We start from the raw sequence: 13346 nt of genomic DNA, 5'->3' as shown, positions 1-13346 counted from the left end.
GTTAAACATGTTTGTGAGTGTTCAACCCTACCTCTTACCTTGGACAGTGGTGTAACAGAACAACTTAAGAAAAAAACTAGAAAAATCAGTTGCAAAATGTTTTAACTCATCAAATGAATATAAATAGAAATGCATACTACAAAAACCCCAGAGTAAACGTGGAAGGGTACCCAAAAACAAAAGACACTAAGTATACTAGATGTGAGAGTATTCCCAGTTACTGACAGCTAATAACAACTTTTGTTTATCTTGGTAGGCTGTATTATAAGATACATGTCATTGTGTACAATTGGAACATTTCCTTATTTCTACACATACGTATCTCTTCCTATTTTGATAATCTCAATGCTAGACTTTATCACTAAAAAGTTCTTGACATACACTATATTGTAGGATATGATTAATATGTCTACTTATTGACTTCAATATGAAGTTTCGATTTAAGGTTTGTGTCTATGTCAGGTGTCTTTCTTATAATTGAGTATGTCCGTTTTCTCTTCTAAGTCCTAAGTTGATTGACTATGTATCTATGTGCTTATATTGCATAATGTCCTGACATCTATGTGCATAAAAACTACTATAAGAAATGACACGTGCTTTCGATCGTGGGCGACTTATCTTATCCAGGGCGACAATCGGAGGTGTCCTACTGCACTTTTGATTTTTGCTATTGTCTAGAACACACGTCGTAGTTAATTATTAAGAATTTTACAATTATGTATTTAAGAATTATTCTCAGTCTACTAGTTATTGGAAATGTCGAATCAGGTAAGAGTTTAGCTTTACTGTATGAGAACTTATCTTAAACATTTTATTATCTATCTATATATGTATAAACAAAGTTAACCATTGTTCCATTATAAATTTATTTCAGTACGAGGAATATGTAAATTATTCCACATTGACGGAACAATTAAAATTCAAATCTTGAAACATTCATAATAACTATTGCAAACATAGTCTAGTATATGAATATGACATTTGAAAAATGAGTATTGGTAACTTTGAGAAATGTTTGTTCATAGATAAAAGTATCAACATGGTTATTTCAATTAACTAATTCGCGGCTCGATCGAGCGGAAAACCAGTCGCCAATTTCAAGAAGCACTGTTATTTCTAAGTCTTACACCCATTTTCCACTCTTCATTGATTGATAAATAGTAGTTCTCGTTTTAATATAAAAGATACTACAACCTTGTTTGAAATTATGCAATCATTTGTCAGACTGTTTTAAAAAAACATGTTTTGCAGAGAAAGAAATAATATTTATGATGAAAGCTCCTTAATCGATTCACAAAGATGTGGAATTTGTCCATATTTTCAGACTTCGGGTAGTTGCACTTTGAAAATATAAAATTGAGAATGGAAATGGGGAATGTGTCAAAGACACAACAACCCGACCATAGAGCAGACAATAGCAGAAGGTCACCAACAGGTCTTCAATGACTACTTGGCAGGTTTTCCATTAATTTTCAAAAAGGCGAAATGCTTTGATGTAAAGCAAATTAAGAGACAATGTGATATTTCACATATTTTGAATGCTTTCGAATTTCGGATTCAAGGAGTCCAAAGAGTGATCTTAAATTAATTTCTTATCACTTCAGTTTTATTCGTTTACATACACTTCCCCAATTTAACAGAAAATTGGATACACCATGTCAGTGGTTATTGTTGTGTCATTCAATGCACATTTGAAATGTGATCGACTTCTATCATATAATTCCGCTCAAATCTATCGTCTTAAACTTGCAGTGAGGTGATAGCTCTAATATCATATTAAAGACCTCTCTGTGATTTTGGGGTGAAGAACAGCAACAAAAGTTATGTCATTTAGCTTTGGATGAAACTCGAATAATTCAAGCCCTTGCCGTGTCCGATTTTCTCCCACACGATCAGCGGATAACGACTGAATTATTCGGGTTACTTTGGATGTTCATGATTGCGTATTTATTTGTGCCTTTTCCATTAAGAATTACTTTTCCATTAAAACAAACTCTACTATATTCATGCAAACACTACCGTGAAAGGATTGTTCGCTGTTGTATCTCATATTACTTTTTTTGTTAATGTTGAAAACTGTTGTATCATTTTAGCATACCGTAGGGTCTGTTATCATACAAACTGGTCGCAGTATAGAACCTCCGCTGGAAAATTCACACCAACAAACATAGGTCCGAACTTATGTACACATCTTATATACTCCTTTGCCAAATTACAGGGGAACAAACTACACTCGTTTGAATGGAATGATGAAAGTACGCCCTGGATGAAAGGAATGTAAGACTTTTCACGTCATATTTTCAAGCAAACTGATCACTTAAAGTTATGCATATACTGTATGCATGTTACTTTCATTGAAATCAGAAATCACTGGCATACATTAAACAAAAATTAAGTTTATTATGATATTATGATCCAACTAAGGATTGAACTTCATCAGGCAAAGTTTTCTTTGACCGATTTAAAATTGTAATGTATCGGTCATTCAGGTTCGTATGCTCTCTATGTTTTATAGTAATGGGTATATATTTTTTTAGCTACAAGCATATCTGGTGAAAGTTATTTCAGAAACATGTATTTTGCTCATAGACATTTTATTTTTATATGATTTTCTATTGAAACATACTATGATAATTGAGGTACATTTTGTCAATATAATTTGTATTAGCTATTATCACATAACGTATTCGTCATCTTCTTAACATAGGAAGTTTTTTGCGCATGTTGCTTTTGGCTGGAACATATTTAAAACACGTTATGTTGTTTTAGGTATGCTAAATTTAATGATTTAAAGACTCAGAACCCAAATTTAAAAACTCTCATTGCCGTTGGAGGGTGGACATTGGGTTCAAAACCGTTTAGCAAAATGGTTGCTACTGACGCAAGCAGACGGGAATTCGTCAAAACAAGTATTGCATTTCTGAGAAAACATGATTTCGATGGTTTAGATATTGATTGGGAATATCCAACCAGACGATCTGGGTCAACAGCAGCAGACAGGAACAACTACATCGAATTACTGAAGGTATATCTAGACTTTACCAGTCATTTACATTATACACAAAAGATAATGTGGTGTGATTGCTAATGAGACAGTTCTTCACAACAGACAAAATGACACAGAAATTAACAACTATAGGTCACCGTGCGGCCTTCAACAATAAGCAAAGCCCATACCACATAGTCAGCTGTAAAAAGCCAGTAATGACAAATGTAAAATAATTCAAACGAGAAAACTAACAGGCGTATTTATGTACAAAAGAATGAACGAAAAACAAATATGTAACACAGCAACAAACGACAATCACTGATTACAGGCTCCTGACTTGGGACAGGCACATACATACAGAATGTTTTTTTTTTCCATATATCTATTTAATAACTTCTTCGATTTAAAAAAAAAGAGAGAAAAATGAAACGAGTCTTTAGATTGATAGATATTTTGTAGACTTTAAAGCAAGAATTTGACACAGAAACGAAAACGACTGGAAAACCAAGACTGATTTTGTCTGCTGCTGTTCCCGCAGGCAAAAGTAATATGGGTGGCTACAATATACCGGAGATGGCAAAGTGAGTAATATTATTTGAGGGAAGTATTGTCATATATTACCAGTTACCATGTCATTAAATCGAACGCCTTGTTTGGAAATGAGCGTTGGATCCAAAGGACTTATACATGACAAAATGTGAAACACTTAATTATAAAACAACAACAAAAACAAAAAAACTGCATGATATAAGACAAAACAAAAAACGATAACAAATATAGCAGGAAACAAAGACAAGCACTGTCTGAATAACAGGCAAGAAGCCATTCCGATTGATATTTTATAGTGTGTGTTTCTATGTCTTGATGTAACACTATTTTTTCAGATAATGGTGAATGTTTGGTACCATTAAAACGTTTAAACACGCTGCAATTGTTTGCACCTGTCATAAGTCAGGAATCTGATGATCAGTAATTGTCGTTTGCTGATATTGTTCACAAGTGTTTCTTGTTTCTCGTTTTTATATAGATTAGACCGTTGGTTTTCCCGTTTGAATGGTTTTACACTAGTTATATTTTTAGGCTGTTTATATCTTGCTGTTCGGTGTGAGTCAAAGCTCTGTGTTGAAGACCGAACCTTGACCTATAATGGTTTACTTTTATAAATTGAATAACAGGCTCCTGACTTGGAACAGACCACACATATAGAATGTAGGGACGTTAAACATGTCTTTTGATTGAGTTAAGCCATTCTGAATAATATGTTTTAGTGTGTCTTTCTATGTTGTGATGTTACACTATTTTTTTCATGTAAGGGTGAAGGTTTGGTTCCATTTAAATGTTTAAACCCGCTGTAATTGTATGTACCTGTCATAAGTCAGGAATCTGATGTTCAGTAGTTGTCTTTTGTTGATATGGTTCATATGTGTTTCTTAATTTCGTTTTTTTTTTTGTATAGATGAGACCGTTGGTTTTCCCGTTTTAATGGTTTTATATTTGTAATATTTTAGGCCCTTTATAGCTTGCTGTTCGGTGTGATCCAAAGCTCGGTGTTGAAGGTCGTACCTTGACCTATAATAATTTGCTTTTATAAATTGTGACTTGGATTGAGAGCTCTCTATTTGGCACTCATACCACATCTTTCTATATCTATTGACAGTGAGTGCTTAATCAATCCTTTCTCTGACAAGAGACAGTGGTTTAACAACACAATATAAGAACGAACTGTTGAAAACAGATGGAAATGACATGCATCATAAGTTCGAAGTTTGTGTTAATTGTTGATAATAAAAAAAGTTAACTATTTACGAACAGTTATTCATGAAATACGCCTATTAGGCAAGTTCTTAGTCTATGATATAACGCTTGTCAAGACGGACAAAGTTTCAATAACATGATGAACGCATAAAGGAATTTTGGATCCTAAATGCTCTTCAACTTTGTACTTGTTTTGCTTTCTTACTATTTTGGTGAGCCAGCTACTGATGATTCTTATGTAGACGAAACGCGCGTCTGTCGTATTAAATTATAAGCCTGGTACCTTTGGTACCTAAATAAACGTCAATTTAGAATTCAGTCATTTGACTGTCATCAAGTGTAAAGATTATGTTCTTTTATCGTACAGATAATATATCTACCAGACTTCCTACAACAAATTACGTCAGTCCTGATTAGAAAGTTTACTTCTAGGTCTTATGTACAACATACACAGAGAAATTATTTTCTTTTTTAATTTATTTAAGACGAGAAAAAAGCTTACCAAATTAAAATGATTTGTTTTCCCAGATTGATTGCATGTCAAAAAGCCCAAGCTCACAACGTATAAAATAGCGAAAATACAAAGCAAAAGCAAATGTGAATTTTGTCAGTTAACTGCTAGTAGTCTGTTGTTATTTATGTATTATTGTCATTTTGTTTATTTTCTTTGGTTACATCTTCTGACATCAGACTCGGATTTCTCTTGAACTGAATTTTAATGTGCGTATTGTTATGCGTTTAATTTACTACATTGGTTAGAGGTATAGGGGGAGGGTTGAGATCTCACAAACATGTTTAACCCCGCCGCATTTTTGCGCCTGTCCCAAGTCAGGAGCCTCTGGCCTTTGTTAGTCTTGTATTATTTTAATTTTAGTTTCTTGTGTACAATTTGGAAATTAGTATGGCGTTCATTATCACTGGACTAGTATATATTTGTTTAGGGGCCAGCTGAAGGACGCCTCCGGGTGCGGGAATTTCTCGCTACATTGAAGACCTGTTGGTGACCCTCTGCTGTTGTTTTTTATTTGGTCGGGTTGTTGTCTCTTTGACACATTCCCCATTTCCATTCTCAATTTTATTTGATATAACTCATACGAAAGGAAATAAAAGTTGTCCCCCTTCCTACAGAAAATCGGCGAATCAGACCTAGTGCTTGTAGAAAATTCCTTTGAGTTGATAAATTATGTTTTGAATTTTTAGCTCACCTTGCCCGAAGGGCCAAGTGAGCTTTTCTCATCACTTTGCGTCCGTCGTCCGTCGTCGTTAACTTTTACAAAAATCTTCTCCTCTGAAACTACTTTGCAAAATTCAACCAAACTTGGCCAAAATCATCATTGGGTTACATGTATCTAGTTTTAAAAATGTGTCCGGTAACCCGGCCATCAAATCAAGATGGCCGTTACGGCTAAAAATAGAACATAGGGGTAAAATGCAGTTTTTGGCTTATAACTCAAAAACCAAAGCATTTAGAGCAAATCTGACATGAGGTAAAATTGTTTATCAGGTCAAGATCTATCTGCTCTGACATTTTCAGATGAATCGGAGAACCTATTGTTGGGTTGTTGCCCCTGAATTTGTTATTCATAGCATCCTGAAATATTTTATAGATTCTTGCACAACACAGTTTGACCTCCAAAACTATGTCTCAGATTTTTCCTATTGTATTTCATTCTCTCATAAATCTTCAATGAAGTTTGCAACATCAATTCATAAGAGTCCACTAAATTCAATTGGCATTAAAATTTGTTCTATTGATGTTTTGGGAAATCTGAGACACAGTTTTGGAGGTCAAGCTGTGTTGTACAAGAATCTATAAAATATTTTGGGATGCTATGAAGAACAAAGAGGCTAAATTCATTCAAGTGTGAACATCACAATATAGCAACTAATTACATAATAATTAATTATGTAATGATTATGTCATAATGAAATTATCACATTTTGAAAGATTAATCTTTCTTCTTTCTTTTGGTACATGTACCTCATTTATAAAATATAAAGAAGGATGAAATGAATTACATCAGTTTAAAGATGTCTGATTGGGAATGAAAAAATCTTTGTATTGTGCTTCCTTAATTCCACTATAAATCGACTATAAATCATAAACTGTAAATAAGATAGTTGTATTTCTGTTATCCAGATATTTAGATATGGTCAATCTTATGACGTATGATTTACATGGTAGCTGGGAAACCAAAACTGGTCACAACAGCGGTTTATTTAAACACAATGGAGAAACAGGAGATGCTGCAACGATGAACTTGGTAAGTTGACGTGCAGCTATGTACACGAGTTTAATACACATATATGTCGAACCTAGATGGTTAAGTGGTCTATCAAGCCGGGTATATATTGTGCAAGGCTACTATATCTCAGTAGAATGAGTTCGAATCCCGGCCAGAGAAGAGAGACTCGAATCCCCATATGGAATTTACTGACCCCATATATATCGTATTAGGTCACTAGCACACCATGGAACGATTTTATCTTACCGGCTATCTTAACATTTGGTATAAAGACTAGCGGTCTATTAAAGGGATTAAGTCTTCATGGTTAGTATTAAAAATCTACTACCATTTGTCCATATACAAAAAAAAACAAATGCCAACAATAACAACTGTTAGTTTAATCTTTTTTTTTTTATTAATTAATTTCAATCAATGTATTGACACGTATTGACTGACCTAAAGGGCCCCGTTCCAGTCATGCTTCAATGATCCTCTATATAACGAATTCGAATTCAAGTTATTGGGATATATACCTTGCTTGGGTTATATTCCAACAAATGCATAGACATTATTTAACATGTTTAACCATTACTTTATTTCGCATAGTTCAAAACATTGTAGTATGAAAGGAAACTATGTTGACTCATCAGTCCTGTGTCTGCAAACAGCATTTCAAACCTTTTACAAAAATGTGATATACAAATTGCTTATGAGGACATTGTACTTGTAATTGTGTCATTTTGTTTTTAAGCTAGCATGTGCTTTATATAAAATCAATAATTCAACCAAAATTTTAAAAACAAACACAGCTGCAATAATAAATGTATTATAAAATTAATGTTTTCTCAGGATTGGGTCGCTAATTATTGGGTCAAAGGAGGTATACCAGCAGCTATGATAAATGTAGGGTTGGCTATGTATGGGAGAGGATTCACTCTACAAAACCCAGGCAATCATGATTTAGACTCAACTTCCAGAAGTCCATGTAATGCTGGATCTTTCACTGGAGAAAAGGGTTTCATGGCATATTATGAGGTATTATACCTCTGCTATAGTTTAACATGTGTTTAGTAGTTGAATTTGGTCATGCTTAGTCGCATTATAGATAATGTTATTCATACAAGTTGCTCGACATTTTCTTCCGCTATATTTCTTTAAGGTAACTAATTCATATTTCATTTTCTAAATTTTGTGGTTTTCGAATTTAACATTAAAAATTCTAACACATAAAGTTACACAAGGGAGGAGATTACATGGTAAAATCAATAGAGCAAAGTAGTTTTTTTCGAAATTAATGATAATTTGGTTCGTTTGCTATTAGAACATTGATTGTACAACCTATTCGACATTGTAGTGTATATGAAATATTGAATCCTTTAACTTCAAAAATATGGTTTCAACGAAAATATTGTAATGCAAATAATCTAACTTGTTTTCTTTAATGTTAACAGGCCTCGTTGGCTTATCAACATTAAGCACTAGCCTGTCAGCTCTGAGGGTAGTGAATTCGGACCCAATTCATGAATAAGCAATCATTGCCAGTTGTCCTTTCTAGGGTGGACGGTTTTCCCTGGGTATCCCTGCATTCCTAAACCAATAAAAACAGGTAGCCATTATATAGCCATGGTCGAAAGTGGTAATAAACACTTACAAACAAACACACATCATTAGAGTTGCAATGAAATGATTAACGAAACTCGACTTTTCATAGTTTGTTCAGTTACAAGAAACTTAAGTCACTTGTATTGTAGAGTAAAGCAAAAGCTCTATGTTATAATGAAATCATGAAATAATAAAAAGCAGAAGAGTTTTACTAGATGTAGCATTGGTTGTGAGTTTGGAATTTTTACCACTTTGAATAGCAACAATCTGCTTTTTTAAAAAAATAATAACTAGCTTCATATAGAATCTACAACTTGCTGTTGCATTTCTATAGGCAGAAATAGTAAATGCACTGGTAAACAAAAGCTCATATTTAAACGTTTTTTAATTGAATTACGAATAATCTTTGTGTCATTTTGTTCAATCAGATTTGTGAACTATTGAAAACTGGTGGAACAAGACACTATCTTGCTGATCAAATGGTCCCCTATGTTGTGAAAGGATCACAATGGATTGGATATGAAGATGTTGATAGTATTAAAATAAAGGTATCTAAAATTGACGTTCAATGTGACTCAAGAACTCAACATAAAAACACACAAAATGTGTTTTAAATGGTTTTACACTAATTATATACACTAGTAATTTATAGCTTGCTGTTCGGTGTGATCCAAGGCTCCATGTTTAAGGCCGTACCTTGACCTATAATGGTTTACTTACATTTTGAAATATTTTAAAATCATTGACGGAAACTTTTTGGAGTAGGCAACTTTTTTGCCTTTCTCAAATTATGACAGCCATGTTATACAGGCAAGATATTTCCATCCTTTCTGGAGAAAATTGAATATTATCTTATTTAGTATGTTTAATTCATTTGTCTGAACATCATCACATGCTTTCTTTTTGTCAGCTTTTTCTTGATCTCTGAATTCAAATTACCTGACTAATTAGACAAACTTAGGGAAAAGTATGATAGAAATATCCATTACACTTACTCTTATGATTTTCTTTGAAACAGGTGCAGTACATCAAACAACATGGTTTTGGTGGAACTATGGTCTGGGCTCTAGATCTAGATGATTTCCATGGTAACTGTGGGCAAGGGAAATTTCCTTTGGTAAATGCAATAAAAGATGAACTTAAGAGAAGTGGAGGTCCTGTCATAAAGCCGTAAGTTAAAATCAATTCACTGCTTACTTTATTACTTTTATTCAAGAAATAGTTTACATCGAAAAAGAGGGGTATTGGTATTTCTAGTGTTTGCCGCAGTTATAAGAGTTGACGAAATTTAATATAGAATCTGAATATTGGAAATTCTAAATGACAAACTTAAAAAGATTTTAAAACAACTTTTCATAGTTAAGCCCCAAAAAGTCGAATATTATTTTGAAAGTGCAATACGCTGCTGTTGAGGGGAGATTTGATATAGATCATTTATCAAAACTATTTTTTCTATGTACATATAGGACGAAAATAAAACTGTCATGTTTGTTTAATTGTTTTGCTTTGTTATGATTATTTTCTCATTTGAATTATTCCATATTTTGCTATATGTTGGAGCCCTTAATCGCTGACTATAATATACGATGTTGATTTTAGTCATTGTTGTAATCCGTATGGCGAATCTGTTGGATAGTTGTCTACTTGGCAATGCAATGGGAGCCCGCTGTTGTTGTTTAAAAAGTTGTTATGTCAAATATGCAACGGTTGTATTAACACAAAAAGCTAAGTTGTAGATAGTTGTGACAAGTCTTAAAGGGATCCGTTGGTGATGTATTGCAAGGTCTAATTCACGTGTTATCCGTCTCAAGCTAAGAGGTTAAACTGAAGTTCACCTGAATATGGATTCAATGAGGTCGAATTATTCACTTGCAAGTGAATAATTCATAATCAATGTTTTTTTTAGCTTATTTTGACAAAACTGAATCATACATGATACTGGCTGCTAAAATCAAATCATTATTTCACTTTGCATTTCATTAATGATTGAGCAAAACAATTTATTAGATTTTTTATATATCTCGTAGCTAGTGCCCCTTTAAAGAGCACTCTCATTTCCAGTAGCTTTTTTTAAGCGTTGACCAGGGCGGGATTCGAATGAGTTCCACTCTTTTAAATGTAATTTATCTATTCATGTATTTAAAGAGTACAACAACAGTCTACACCCCAAGTGAGTTCACAGACTACAACTCAGCACTTGACAACAACAAGTACAACGCTCAAACCAAAAGTTATAAATACAACAAAAGGAGGTATGATTTGTGTAAGAATAATTTTGTATTCCTTATATGGTTTGCTTTAGTGGGTTAGTTTCCTATCATTTCCTTTTGTAAGAGCTGTCAGACATTTACAAATTGATGTTACTGGTCTTTCAATAACCATAACAATAACAATAAAAAAAATCATCATACAGAAAAAAATACAAACGATTCCCAGAATTTTATTTATGTGTTTGTATGTTTTTTATTCGATTTAACTGACACTTCAATAATAATAATCTAATCTAAAGTTTAAAGTTGAACTGTTGTTTCAGTGACGTATATTCCATATCTTTTAATATTAATTTATTACTTAATTATACCCTTAAATCAAATTGATTTTAAAAAAAAACACATACAGTTTATTTTTTTAAGAAAATGACAAACTTTTTATATTCTGTAATACGAAATGTAGTATTGACTTTTACAGTGCATTCTACTCGACAACTTGGAATACCTGCCACATTCAGTTGTAAGGGAATGCGGGATGGATTTTATCCCAACCCATCATCGTGCGATTCTTATTATATTTGTGCTAGTGGTTCGCCATTTTTAGCCCATTGTGCAAGTGGTCTGCAGTACAACTCAAAGACCAGATATTGCGATTGGCCAAGGAACGCTAACTGTACAAACCCTTCGCAACCAAACCAACCGTCACAGACCGGTACTACAGCAAGCCCTTTAAACACGAATGGACCCACTAAACTTTTAGTGTTTTCAAATGCTCCAAATACAAACACGCCGTCAAATACTAATTCTCCAACAAAATTATTAGCGTTTACGAATAGTCCTTGGAAGACAAATTCACCTACAAGGAATCCTGTCGGTACAAATATGCCAACCAAGCTTTTAAATTACACACCTGCACCAACTAATGGTCCAACGTACCGACCTGCACCAACTACTGGTCCAACGTACCGACCTGCACCAACTAATGGTCCAACTTATGTACCCCCACCAACATCTACACCATCTCCTATTCAAACAAATGCTCCAACTAAACTATTAGTCTTTACCAACGCACCTGCTTTTACGAACGCACCGGTACAAACCAATGCACCCACGCAGTCACCAACAAATGCACCTGTTACCAGCTCTCCTAATTTTAATAGTAAGTATGGCAATAATGATATTTTTTCTGTATCCTCATAATAAATTCCCTCTCATCAAGTTATTTATGAATTTCATAGTCTTTAACACAAAACTATGCATTTGATGCGTCGTCTTCTGGCAAAATGATTATATGATCGGGAATTAGCAGAACATTATTTTTAAACGTATGTTTCACAATATCGAAGTTTCAGCTTTCTTAAATTACAGAAGCTGTTATGAAGAAAAAAAAATACAAACACTTAAATAATGCTTTAAAATATGTGTAGGAATAAACATTTGAAAACTGACTCGTACTATAAGTTAAAAAAATTGAAATTTCATCGAAATAAGCCTTTTATTACTGTACATTTATTTATATTACCAGAATCAAGCATGAGTTATTTATAAAAGGTAACAATAAGGAAACAGCAACCATTTATTACAATTATAGAATTAGAAATGACATACAAACTCCAACGACGGACATATTTCTATATGGCATTTCGGTCTCTGATAAGTCCTAAGTCTTGGCAACATGTGAAGACAAACACAGAATTGTAATATGTGACAAATGCTTTAAAAGGGCTCCACCGAAAACAAAAACATACAAGAATTTAACAGGATCATAATAATGAATTAAACAAATCATCAAATATGGGTGAGGGATGGGGCAACCACGGAAGATGAGTTTATGTTTACATAAACGATTAAAACAAAGATATGACTTGCCTTTGTAAACTTTACACAATAAATTATAACAATTGCTGACACCACCAACATAACATTTAAAAAGCTAACTTGTCGAAGACTAGCCAAATCGCGAAACTGAATCAGAACGATTCGTTTACGAAAATGTACAACTGATGTTTTAACCGATTTGTCTACTGTAAAACAACCATTAAATGTTTTCTTCTGTAAAAACTTTGTAGCAAACTTTTGTCGTACTAAATCCGATGGATTATACAGTGATGCTAGTGACTGTGGATCGTACTACCAATGTTCCTTCGGACTTACCTTTCATGAACCGTGTGCTCCAGGAACAGCATTCAATCCAAAACAAGACGCATGCGATTATCCATTCAATGTTCCTGCATGTATGAACTACAGAGGATAAATTCATAGAATATCCGGAAGATTAACGCAAAATCATAAAATATTAATAAATCTTATAATCTAACACTGTTTAGTTCTTTGATACAAACACACTCTAATATTCCGTCCTAAACCTGCCCCACCCTGTATGTGCCTGTGACAAGTCATGAGCCTATAGTTCGGTAGTCGTCGTTTGTTAATGTCTGTTCAAATTTTTTTTTCCTAAATTGTTTTGTTAAAATTTAGGCCATTAGCTGTTTATTTTTCACTGTTGAAGGTCATGTTATTGCATACAACTGCATACACCTACTTCATTTGAACTTTCATGGA

The 13346-nt window shown here is 33.5% G+C and overlaps 1 protein-coding gene across 1 annotated transcript; it reads left to right on the top strand.

Moving 5' to 3' along the window:
* The first annotated feature begins 609 nt into the window (after positions 1–609).
* On the top strand, positions 610–13101 carry LOC143063923 (chitinase-3-like protein 1). The gene is made up of 11 exons (XM_076236372.1): positions 610–768; positions 2094–2277; positions 2770–3025; positions 3449–3570; positions 6885–7008; positions 7822–8007; positions 9003–9122; positions 9593–9744; positions 10720–10826; positions 11263–11943; positions 12854–13101. The coding sequence occupies exons 1-11, from the start codon at positions 717–719 to the stop codon at positions 13036–13038; spliced, it is 2169 nt and encodes a 722-aa protein (XP_076092487.1). The 5' UTR covers positions 610–716; the 3' UTR covers positions 13039–13101.
* Positions 13102–13346: the final 245 nt, after the last annotated feature.

The sequence above is a fragment of the Mytilus galloprovincialis genome, chromosome 2 (assembly GCF_965363235.1).
Source record: "Mytilus galloprovincialis chromosome 2, xbMytGall1.hap1.1, whole genome shotgun sequence".
In the NCBI taxonomy this organism is placed as follows: domain Eukaryota; kingdom Metazoa; phylum Mollusca; class Bivalvia; order Mytilida; family Mytilidae; genus Mytilus; species Mytilus galloprovincialis.
The sequence above is the reverse complement of the archived record's forward strand: the minus strand, read 5'-3'. Positions and strand labels throughout refer to the sequence as shown.

What these genes read in the sequence shown, in the direction of transcription:
- LOC143063923 (XM_076236372.1), top strand. Translation starts at nt 717, where the DNA reads ATGTATTTAAGAATTATTCTCAGTCTACTAGTTATTGGAAATGTCGAA. An exon ending in TATTGGAAATGTCGAATCAG is followed by an intron (nt 769 to 2,093) that starts GTAAGAGTTTAG and finishes GTATCATTTTAG; the next exon opens with CATACCGTAGGGTCTGTTAT. An exon ending in ACGCCCTGGATGAAAGGAAT is followed by an intron (nt 2,278 to 2,769) that starts GTAAGACTTTTC and finishes ATGTTGTTTTAG; the next exon opens with GTATGCTAAATTTAATGATT.